The following is a 12598-nucleotide window of genomic DNA, read 5'->3' on the forward strand; positions in this document are numbered from 1 at the left end:
GGTCAAGGGCAGGTCAGGTTGTGTGTGAGGTGGATATGTTTTGAAAGTAAGTTGTGAGTTGTGATAATGGAAAAAGTCTTTGCAAAGCTAGTAGAAGATGCGTGTGTGTATGGAGTCATCACATGACTCAGAGGTGTTTAGCAACCCAAAAGAGACACGACTGCACGACCACGCGCACACACACATAACACACACACACACACAACATTTCTATCAGATGATTGTTCTTCTGTCAGCTATCAGAACTATCCCCTCTCTCTCTCTCTCTCTCTCTCTCTCTCTCTCTCTCTCTCTCTCTCTCTCTCTCTCTCCAAATATGACTCTGTTTCCCCGCACAGAGAACCTGTACCCCTCACATGCCTGCATGCTTACATTACACCAATGGATCCTGCTGGAGGAGATAAATAAAGTGATGCATCTGTGGTCAGTTTCTACTTAGAAATCTTCAGTATAAACTTCCTCCTACATGTAACTCTGAGAGTGTGTTTAAGGACGCAGACCTTGAACAAAGAGCCCTGCTGCTGTTGGAGAGGGCTGGGTTTGCTCTCCAGTCTGCATTTTTTTTAGACGACGACAGAGGGAGAAGGATCGGACACAGCAAGGTTGCAGGCTCGGTAAGGAAATATATACATTTTTATATGCATTTCTTTTTTCCAGCACAAATTGTGTATACACTGAAAAGGAAAAGATTTATCATGGATGGTGTTAGGAGTTAAATTCTGGCTTCAAATCTTGACTAGAGATAACAGAGTTGGTATCCCTCGCATCAGTCTCTGTTTAATTTAAATCATTTGGTCACATATGTTGATAATGGACATTTAACACACGTATATTAAATTAAATGTGGGATTTTTTTTGGGGGGGGGGGGTTTCAAACTCAGTCTTCCAGCAATTCTCAGCCAGCCCACAGCAGCTGTAGTAACGTCGTGGCTGTGATGTAGGTTTAATGGGCAGTTGTCCGAGGTTTTCCACTGAAACGTCAGATGCACCCCAGTGTGTTTGGTCACCGGTTATTTCAGAAGCTGCTGTGATCCTCCCGGCGTCCTGACGTCAATTTATAAGGACACAGGAGTAGCCAACCGGGGGTAACAGGCACACAACAGGAGAGAGAAGCCGGAACATGTTGGAGTAATATCCGATATTCTAACGCTGCTGGGCATTCTGGTAGGATTTTCCCATTACACTTCCCTGTCCCGGTCGCGTGTGCTGTCGAATCAGGCTTCCTCGCACTGATAGGCTACTTGATGTTAGTTTTGCGGGTTAATGTGTTTTTTATTTAGTAGGTACTGCTGGTGCATGTTGTGATTAAAATAACTGCTGTTCGCTGTCATGTTGTATAAACTACATGTAGTTTATACAACATGACAGCTTATAACCCTATGTATAGGGTTATAAGCTGTATTTGCGGACATAGGCTGCGACTCTTATTTTGCTCATATTTAGGCTGTAAACCGGATTTCTATCAGCTCAGTCATCCTGTTGGGCAGCGCATTGTATCAGGGTCTCAGCTGTCTGACAGGTTGTCTCTTCAGCTGGTCTACACAAATGGTCATCTGTAGTATATAGCCAATAATAGCTATAGTTTATATATATATATATATATATATATATATATATATATATATATATATATATATATATATATATATATATATATATATGACATTTCAAAATGAGAGTTTTTATAATAAACCAGCTTCAAGTCTATAGTCACCAGGCTGAGTTGATAAACCAGATAAGGGGATTCCTCTTCACTAGAATCTACATCAGCACTGCATCGCCATAGCAACAGATAGTAAAAGAAGCTCTCTCCTGCCCCTATCTCCATCTTTGACGAATAGACTTCACCCTTTAGGAGAGCACTGAGTTCACATTGCTCCTCTGCCAGGGCAGAAATAGTCTTTTGCTCTAATCAGCATTCGTCTTGCAGGGTGTTATAAAAATATTAAATATAACTAAAAGAAGCTCTGTGTCTAACCATAGTGACATACCACGGCCTGAGCCAAACACAAGGGGGATCCCTGTCCAGACATTTTATGTGTGTGCAGCCATGGGGAAGGACTACTACAAGACCCTGGGGATCCCAAAGGGCTCCAACGAGGAGGAGATCAAAAAGGCATACAGGCGCATGGCCTTGCGCTTCCACCCCGACAAGAACAAGGATGCCAATGCCGAGGAGAAGTTCAAGGAGATCGCAGAGGCCTATGAGGTGCTCAGTGACCCCAAGAAGAGGGTGGTCTATGATCAGCTGGGAGAGGAAGGTGAGAAGGATCCTCATCTGTCTTGGTTTAATCCTATCTGAGTCTGAGTGTGTCAGAGAGTGTTCTGTCAGTACAGCCTTGTTAAACAGGGCTTATGATGTTTTCAGTTATTGTTGAAATAAATCAGGGAACACTGAAAATCGAATATCATTGTGTTGGTCCGCAGTAACTGAAGTAACAAAAGTCTTTCTTTTCCATGTTTCCATGTTTGTGTTCACGTGAAGGAGTGTTTAAGATTACCCATTGTTATCTTTAGTGTCAACACGCACTCATACCTTGTAGTCTACAAGAGTAGATTATATTAGGACAATAGTGTGTGTGTGTGTGTGTGTGTGTATATGTTTGATAGCTGACAGACAGATGGCTTGAGATCATTACGTGTTGAAGATATGAATAGCAGCGACTGCTGTAGTTTGCATGTGTGTGGGTGTTTAGTGCATGCGTCTCCTTTGAATGGTGTGTGTGTGTGTGTGTGTGTGTGTGTGTGCGTGTATTGATTGATTGATGGAAGAAGTGACTTGGTATTTTATGAGTTCCTCGACCTGCAGAGCTTTTTGAAGATATGTGATGCTGTGTGATTTTTCCCGCCCACCTGGGCTCCACTCTTCTCAACGCTTTTACCAGCACAGAGTCTCTTATGAACAGGGTCCAGAGATTAGTTTCTCAGTTAAGGAAATATGTGTTTTTCAGGTTTGCGGTGGTTGTTTGAGTTTGCATGTGCCTCAAAGGTTTTCTCTCTTTTTTTTCTCTCTCAGGTTTGAAGACAGGAGGAAGCAGCTCCTCAGGTACTCCCGGCAGCTCGACATACCACTACACCTTCCATGGCGATCCCCATGCCACATTCGCCTCCTTCTTCGGCGGCTCCAACCCCTTCGACATGTTCTTTGGCTCCAACCGCAGCCACAACCGCTCCAATGGCTTCTCCTACCACAACGACCACGACAACGAGCAGGACATGGATGTGGACGAGGACGATCCATTCACTCACTTTGGGAGACAGTTTGGCTACCCTAGTGGGATGAATAATGGCTTCCCAGGGGAGGGACGCAGGAGGAGAGGGGGGGCACCGTCAGAGCGCCTGGGCACTGGGCGAAAGCACCAAGACCCTCCAGTGGTCCATGAATTGAAGGTCTCCCTGGAGGAGATCTTCCATGGCTGCACCAAGCGCATGAAGATCACGCGAAGGAGGCTGAACCCAGACGGAAGAAGCATGAGGACAGAGGACAAGATCCTCAACATTATCATCAAGAAGGGCTGGAAGGAGGGAACCAAGATCACCTTCCCAAAGGAGGGGGACGAGACCCCTGAGAACATTCCTGCTGACATAGCCTTTGTGCTTAAAGACAAAGGACACGCCCACTTCAAAAGAGATGGTTCCAATATCATTCATAACTGCAAGATCAGCCTGAAAGAGGTACATCTATCCCTTTTTATCGACTAATACTCTATACTATCTCACCATTATCCCTTTCTCTCTATTTGTCACATCTCTCTAGTTTGCTCAATACATAATGCTCAGAGGGTTTTGTGTTCGATTCCCAATGAAGCAAACCGGGCAGCTTTTTACTGTATTCATAGAGCTGAAAAGTTATGCAAGAATTTTCAAACAGTGGCACATTTTTTCCAGTTTAAAAAAAAAAAGACTACCTCATCAAACAGTGGATGAGATAGAGAGTTGTGGATGTAATTTCAGGGTGGGATTGGGTAGGTAGTCTTGTAAAATCTTGTGAGGAGTGAGTAAGTGTGTGTGTGTGTGTGTGTGTGTGTGTGTGTGTGTGTGTGTGTTGCTGGAGGGCAGGATCAGTGAACAGCAGCATCTCTGTCACTGCAGTGTGAGAGAGGCAGCAGGAATGTCTTGTCCTTGTGTGACCGGCGTGGAGCCATCGTCCTCACTTGTTCTGCACTGCTCCTGAATAAATTCATATACACACATCCAGGATGGCACACACACAGGCTTATACACTTGCATCTTTCGAGCGTATTTGCAAACACTCCCACATTTAAAGATGGATTGTAGTGTGACAGTGGTGACAATTCAGGCTGCTATTACTGTGACTGGCAGGACATTTAATTAGCTGCTCCTACGAGGGCATCGGGTCCAGTGGGCTCTGCTGTCTGTGAATTAAAAAGCTTTAATGTTTCTAATAGCGCTTCCACTTAGCGGCCTGCACTCCACATAGCTGGCTTAATGGCAGGTGTTCTCAAAGAGTTGGAGATGTCAGGGACATTTTATTGTATTCCAATCAAACCAATTTTGAAAATGTTTTTTCTCTAAAAGCAGCGCTGACTCTCTGCTGGAATCTCCTCAGAGATAATTCACTGGGAAACAATGCACAGCACAACAAGTGAAGACAGCCTGGTAATGAGAGAGCATTAGAGTTTGTTGAGTCGTATTAGGAAAGAGATGGTGCTCAATCAAACCTGAACCATGATTAAGTTTGCACTGCAGAACTCCCACAGCTAAGTCCTCTGCTCCAACAGCACACCGATAGGAGACTTAAGTCTGATGCAGCTAAAGACATGGTGGGGGAGAGAAGGGGGGATTTGGAGGGGGGGTTGGGGGGTATCTGGGGAAAATGAAGGAAGTGGGTCAGATGATTCAGTATCCAAAGCAAATAAGAGCTCATATTCCACTGCCTGGTTGCCCTAAAGATGTAATGCTGCAGTAAAAACACAGCACTAGTTACATTCTACACAAAGGACAACCTGCAACATATGATATAGCAAATGTTATGCAATGCACTCAAAGAAAATATAACACGGCCCAAACGATGACTGTTTACATTACCCATGGGATGATGAAGTACTAGAGGATCAAAAGCAAAGAAGAACGACTTTCAAGATTTTTATATCCAAATAATCCCCCTTCTATCTGGTTACTCAGTTTTGGTTTCTATCTGAAGCAGGTTCTGTTTGTTTAAGCTTTAAACTGAAGTGTCATGTCGAGTGCAAACCTCCACTTCTGTAGTGTCTTCTTGTGACAGCAGTCACGAGCAGTTAGAGAGCTCAGTACAAATTTGACGGGTTGATTTCCCAAAAAAACAAAACTATTCCTGGATCAGTTGGCTGCTCATTTTGGCGTTAATGATTTCTCTGCAGTGTGCCACAGAAGATATTCTGTGGCAGTGTACCTCCAACTCCTGTAACCACTGCACTCATGCCCAAACACACTTTGGTGCTAACTGTAGCTGTTAGGATCTGACATTCAGAGTCGAGCTCTATTTCTGATATCTTTTTTTTTTTTTTAAAGGTAAATGGAGTGTGATCTGAAAGATTTTGAAACAGAGATTTATGCAGCATTTAAATTTCTTTTGACATAGTTGAATACTGCAATCTTTATTAAATCATTATATTAAATAAACTCAGGCGGTAGGGACTTGGGTTGGGAAGCGGAGAGTTGCCGGAGGGTCACCGATTCAAGTCCCAGTGCGGACCAAATTTGAAAAATCTATCTGGTAGTTGGAGAGGTGCCAGACCACTTCCTGAGCACTGCTGGGGTGCCCTTGAGCAAGGCACTGAACAATGCATAAAGGCCCAATAAGTACAAATACATCAACACCATCATAATTATGCCATAAACACACCGTCGATGCATGAACTTTAATAACAAAAAAGATAAGGATACAAGGACAACGCATTCACAGTATTTTACCAATCACTTGAAGCTTATTGTTAGCTACCCTTAAATTTGATGGTTTCAATGAAAGTATAATGGACACAGCATTTCTGCCTTTTGGAATGAATTGTACTCAGGAGAGATGCTATGCTCCACAAACTTTTTGTGTTATGCTGAACAGCAGGAAGTCATTGGGACTGTAAGATATAGCTAATTAATTCATGTTTAATATTTAATATACGCATGTTCTTTTGCATTAAAATATTGAACCATTATTCAAATTATTGGTTTCATACAGTCAACATATGATAATATAAAACGAGAAAAGCAAATATAAATTAGGGACAATACCAGGACTTGGTCAATGTGAATGAATTAAAACTTTGAGAAAAATTAACTAAATCAATTAGATAAAACTTGTGGGAGTCTCTAGACTTATGTTGTCTGAGCCGAGGATTGTGAAGTCAGTGAGCCCTCAGATCAGCATCAGTGTGTGAATATAGCAACGTGGCACCCTGTCTCTTTGTGTAAACTCCAGTTAGTGAATGGAATTGTTCATAAGAAGAGGATGAGCCTCTTCTCAACCACAGTCAGAGTGGCTCAGTCACCTCCTAATGTATGTAGTTTGTAAAAGGAGGCTGATGTCATGGTTTGAAATCTCTGTCTGTCCTCTAAGACAGCTGTTCTGCTTCAGTGAACTCCATCTGTCCACATGGCCATTCCTGTTTGTTAAAAAAAAAACACCAGACGAGACAAGAAAATCCAGCAATGGTCTTTAAAAAAAACTTAAGCCATGGGAAGACATGGAATGGGTTTTAGATGTTAAGCACGGGCCATTAAGGGCATAATCACTGTTACATCATATGGGTCTGTCCGACTGTCATGAGGTGGTTTACATTAAGAGTTCATAAGTTTTGGAAAAATTTGAGGGCAACTTGAACAGCTAATACTTATTTCCATCAAAAATGTATCACTGTACATCGGAGCTAAACAATCTTTTTGCTAATTATGATTCTTACCATGAGTGTAGTACTTGTGTTTATAACACAAATCAAAAATAGCTGAATCCAACTGGCAGAAGTGTTGCATATCATTTTCACAAGGTCGTCACTAACTAAATTTTCCTGGCTCTTCTCTTCTTCCTCAGTTATTGTGCTTGCTGCAGTTGTCCCCAAATGGACTGAAATAAATGTTAGGGAAGCTAATAGCTAACTGGTACTTCTATAGTCAAGTTATGAATGCATGAAATGTTCATTGCTGAATTACTGTTATCCCAACAAATTGTCTATGGTTGGCAATTAGAAAGTCAACTTGTAGCCAACCACATTTTTACAAGCTAAACTATTTTTGCTTAACCTTGTTTTTTTACCTGCTAAACATAGCATGTTGGTAATATTTTTAAGGCACAGTTAGCACAGTGACATTAGCATTCAATGGAGCGGCTAGCATGACAGAGGAGACTTAGAAATAATATGTTAATAATTGTTCCAACAACGATACATCCTGTAAAAGTCACTTCCAGTTGTTGGAAACCTACTGGAGGAAGACAAGGAAGCTACAGTAAATCCATATCAACCCTTTTTCTTGTTTGAAGTAGTGATTTTAACTCTATTTATAGCACCTTTAAAAAAATGTTTACAAAGTGCTTGAGAGAGTAAAAAATATGATATCAATGCAATTAACAGGAATAAAAGAGATACAACAGGCAGGTATGAAGAGGCAGTTAAAGCGATAAAAAAAATTCAATAAAGAAAAATCTGCTAAAAGTCAAGCAGAAGGGAAAACAAATTAAATAAAAATTGAAGGAGTTAGATGACATCACATCACAGGCTGTAAAAACAAAAGAAGTCTCCTTAGGCAGGCAGGTCGTTCCAAAGTCGAGGGGCCCTGATTGCACAGGCCAGACTTTGGAATAATGTAAAAGGCTGCCGTCTGAGGATCTGAGGTCACGAGATGGTTTGTCGCGTGTTAACATATCGCAAATGTAACTTGGGGCAAGGCCAAGGTGAGCTTTAAAAGTGAAAAGTAAAATCTTTTAAAAAGATCACTTAAAAGTGACAGTTAGCCAGTGGAGTGAAGCGAGCACACGATGTCTGTTTAAACCAGTAAGAAGCCTAGCTATTGTTTTCTGAAACCAGTTGGAGACAGGGGAGTGATTTTGGAGTGATACCTTAAAAGAGTGAACTGTAGTAGTCCAATTGAGAAAAGATAAGTCAGTGAATGTGTTTTTCTCCAGGTCAGCAGGAGACAGAATGGATTTGATTTTGGAAATAGATCAGAGATGAATGAAACACGTCTGGACAACTTTTTTTTTATAGGATATTCAAAGGTAACTAGGACCAAGGGCACTTTGGATGTGGTTGATATTGGAGTTAGTGAAGTTGAATAAAATGATTTCAGATTTTGAGTCATTCAACTGTAGGAAACTTTGAGCCATTCAACATTTAACTTCTCAGAGACAGTTAAAAAACAGCAGCTAGTCTACTCTGGTTACCAGGTTTCAGTCAAAGGTATTTCTGTCTAAAAGATGGGAATAAAATCAACTAAGTACAAGTATGGGCCAAAATGATTGAATTGTTAAAGTGTTCTGCAATGAACTAGCAGGAGACCATGGTACCCAAACAGCCTCAAACGTTGTTCTTCTGTATTCCTTTTTACTTGAATTTATCTTTTTTCAGTCAAGATAGAGTTTATTTAATCACCATCTGCCTTGATCACAACTTTATGGTGTTTTTTCAATACTTGTTACTTTTGTAACAGTCGCTTACTAACTTATTATATAAGAACATTTTTTATTTGCCAGGATGTTCATTCATAGAGCTGTGGATTTTTAATGGTTCTTTTTCAACGTGTATCTGGCAAGTGATGCTCTTTGGAAAGTCTGTGTAGTCGTGATAACCACAGGTCTCAATGTCAAGTTCAGCGCTCTCTTTTCTCTGACTGGATTCATCAGGCATTGTGATGAAGAGGTGAGGCTGTGTGTGTCTGCGTGTGTGTGTGTGTGTGTGTGTGTGTGTGTGTGTGTGTGTGTATTCTCTCCTTGTCGGGCCAGCCCTTCTGACAAGACCTCAAACTATTTACGAGCTCAGCCGATTCCTGCCTCACTTCATTAGCCCCTGCTATGAGACTGTTGCTAAAATTAGCCCCCTGTGCAATGTGCAGCCCCTCCAACACAGACACACACAACCCTTCCACCTACACACACAAAGACGGGAAAACTTTCCCACTGCCAACTCATGTTTTCCGATTGGTCCTTTTCCAAAAGCTGATCTGTGGACCCCACAGTGTTGGAGTTGATTCCAAAACAATTTGCCAGGAACTATAACTCTGTTTTCCTTCTCTCACAAACACACTCAGAAAACATGTTCAAGATTGATTTGTCAGAATGACATGCAGAGGGAAAATGGACTACATTTTTTCTTGATGGTATCATAAAGGCAACTAGATATTTATGGCTTTGGTATTTCAATGCTACTAAGGATATTAACCCTTACTATGTCCTCTTCTTTTCTTCAGGCGTTGTGTGGCTGCACAGTTAGCATTCCCACGCTGGACAACCGCATCATATCGCTCCCCTGTCATGACATCATCAAGCCTGGGACAGTCAAGCGAGTCAGAGGGGAAGGCCTGCCTTTCCCAAAGAACCCATCACAGCGCGGTGACCTCATCGTGGAGTTTTCCGTCCGTTTTCCTGACAGGATCCCCCCTCAGTCCAAAGAGATAATCAGACAACATCTGCCACAGTCATAAGAAGACTCACATTGTCCACAACACAATACTGACTGAACATATCGAACCCAGAAAACCAACACCTCTTTTATGTGCCATATTTTGACATTATGGCAGTTTCTCTTCCTACTTCCAGTCCCCATAATCTGTGTAAATGTATCCAGCTCTAAACTCTGCTGTTTGTAGGGCCATCTTAGTGTGAGGATAAGGGAAGATTTTGACATGAATGGCAGAATCAAAATGTAATTATTTGCATTTGTTTTGGCTCAAGCACACACACAAGCACCTGAGCATGGAGTTGTGCTGGGTATGGGCTCAGCACAACCGTGTGGCTTTTACCCAATGGCCTTTTCCTAACTGTGTTTTTTACAAATGTATCGGTGGTTTTATATGCTGTCGGGCTCTCTGATCCTCAATTTTTTTGTGATGGGATGAAACTTGTGATATTTTTTTAAAGAAACTTTTTCTCCAGGATTTTCTTTTCCAAAGAAAGTTTTGAAATAGGAATATTTACTTAATCCTTGAGTGTACCAGCAGCCTCAGTGTGTTTAGAGCAAGGTTTAGCACCCCCTCCCCCCCACACACACACACACACACACACACACACACACCTGCTGTTCTCGTGCTCTCAGTCTGATTGAGTGTTACGCTTGAAGTCTGCAGACTGTTTACTGTTTAATAAGATCTGTCTCCCTTAAAATCCTTTTTTTCTGACATGTGCGTTGCCATAGCACAGAGTCGTGCATTACTTCAAATAATATCTCAGCTGCATTGAAAAAATCTGGGAATGACAATCACACTCTAACAGCAGTGTAAGCTTGGATAATACAATCTGCACGTTATTTGGGTGCTTTCCCTTCTGAGCTGTGTGGCTCCTGTCCTTAACAGCCTAGCTCACACTATGAGGGACATTAAGGTGCCTTAGCCCAGTGTCATACTACACATGTGAACAACCACACAGGTCACCCTGTAACATCGAAAACCAGCCATGCAAAGTGCACAACAGATGAAGCCCTATGCTATGTAAGGCATTACCTTTGGGATCTGGTGGTAAACACCAAGCAAGCAATACAACTGTAAAAGTTGTACTTTATGTAAGCAAATACATTTCTTACAAAAGTGATGAATCTTGCTAGTTCATCCCTGTAAAGTGCCATACAAGCACAGGCCGGATTTTCCAGAGGAATGTAGTTTGTAATTGAAAGTTCATAGGAATATAAATAGTAACGATTTCTCTGTGAAACCCAGCTCTGTTGTATATTGTGCTTTCTTTTGTGCCATTTGAAGGCATTGTTTCGGTGCTACTGTGAGCAGTGCCAAAAATAGACCCTCAGAGGATCTACTGTTTGGCTTCATAGGTCCTCAGTCTGTGATTTAATAACTGCTTCTGTCGTAGGTAACATCTGTACAGTAAACTTCCCATCTGTTTCTTCAAGTAGAAAACCCTGTTTAGGCAGGTTTTGAATTCTTGCAGCAGCTGTTCAGTGTGTCAGCACCAGGGGGCACTAAAGCTCTCTTCAGCTCTTCCTACTCTACTAAACAGCAAATACTGTACAAGATGTATGTGTGAGTGTGGTTTATGCAGACAGACCTAGGAGGTCCTATACTGTATATCATGTGGATGTGCAAATGTTTGAATGCGAAATTGAGATAAATGCACTTTTGTGTCCTCAAGGAGACTGACTGAAACCATGAGATGATGGGGCACACTTGAATGACGTATCTTGGAGAGAGTCCTTCCTCTCTGAGATGAAAGAAATGTTGGACTATGTTCAAAACTGAATGAACATGAGCTGCTGCTGAGAGACTGACACTGCTTCTGTGCATTTTAACATATTTATGATCTATTGAAAACAAATAAACCAAATGTGTGAACTTAACTCTTTGTGTCATGTGAATTTGTCTTTCAAGAATAATCCTCCACTTAAGGCTTAGTGTGTACCTGAAAACTCACAGCAAGTATGTTTAGATACAAGTTTAGAAGCTCTAGTGAGAAATATGTGTACAGTTCACAGAAAAGGAGAAGACAAATAATCTATTGTCTACCTTTTAATGCAAAGGCCGAAAATAGTATTCAACTGGAGTGTGCAAATGTATGCATCTAAATACAACAAGGTAGCACATTTTAAACTGAACACAAGTATATCATGAAAACAATCAAATTATCTAAAATATAATTTAATATGTGATAGTATAGTTTATTTCTATCAGAGAGACCTTTTTTGCCTAAAGACATCTGTTATTTCATTATCTAGGCTATCAAAACCATTCTAGCCTCTTCCATTTGTCTTGATAGACCAATAGCGAGTACATTTTTTTTCCTTCCATCTGAATCTAAGATTCAAGACGTAAGGATCTTATTCAGCATATAAAGTCAATATAGAGCATGATTGTCTACAATCTGAGAAGAATCTACCATGAATACAAAGTTGTCTTTATTATCAACAAAACGTACATTACACGATGGCAAATGTGTCTTAACTGCCTATTTTCTGCTTGAGTGCATTGGAGTTTGGATGTTTTTTCTAAGTTTGAGTTACAGATAAACACATGAAGGGAGACTTTGACCTCTGCCTTTAAAATCCAGATGTACTCTCAGCTGATCACTGGGTCATCTATCAGAGTGGACTAAGGTAGGAACTCAAGGGTTGAATGAAAAATGAGAGAGACTTTCCTTCATTGTTTGTGTACTGCCTGTAACAATTTTACATTTTTTAAACTCTAGTCAGTCACACGCTGTTCAGCTGTTGGTTCAGGAAGCAGGTGATTTGTGTTAACCGACTTATCATGTGAAACCACTACTGCGAGTTCTATGTATCTGTGTGTGTGTGTGTGTGTCACATGTTAAGGATATAGCTGACGATTAATGAAGCATGGAAAAGCTGAGATGTGCTGCAGTGAGCGCACTGTGACTAATGTTATATACCTGTATTAGCTATTTCTGGTAGTGAGGCATTGAAGCTCTGCTCACAGAGGGTTTAAAACTTTACTG

The 12598-nt window shown here is 41.2% G+C and overlaps 1 protein-coding gene across 2 annotated transcripts; it reads left to right on the forward strand.

Annotated features, from left to right (window-relative positions):
- Window positions 1–328: 328 nt before the first annotated feature.
- Window positions 329–11486, forward strand: dnajb5 (DnaJ heat shock protein family (Hsp40) member B5). 2 transcript variants are annotated; one of them, XM_079348348.1, is made up of 4 exons: window positions 329–614; window positions 1984–2261; window positions 3017–3675; window positions 9394–11486. In XM_079348348.1, exons 2-4 carry the CDS (start codon window positions 2051–2053, stop codon window positions 9625–9627), a joined length of 1104 nt encoding a protein of 367 aa, XP_079204474.1. In that variant the 5' UTR covers window positions 329–614; window positions 1984–2050; the 3' UTR covers window positions 9628–11486. The 2 variants fall into 2 exon arrangements, with proteins under 2 accessions (XP_079204474.1, XP_079204475.1); XM_079348349.1 differs by lacking the exon at window positions 329–614 and adding an exon at window positions 898–1164.
- The last annotated feature ends 1112 nt before the right edge of the window (window positions 11487–12598 follow it).

Source organism: Symphodus melops, assembly GCF_947650265.1.
Source record: "Symphodus melops genome assembly, chromosome: 1".
Taxonomy (NCBI): Eukaryota; Metazoa; Chordata; class Actinopteri; order Labriformes; family Labridae; genus Symphodus; species Symphodus melops.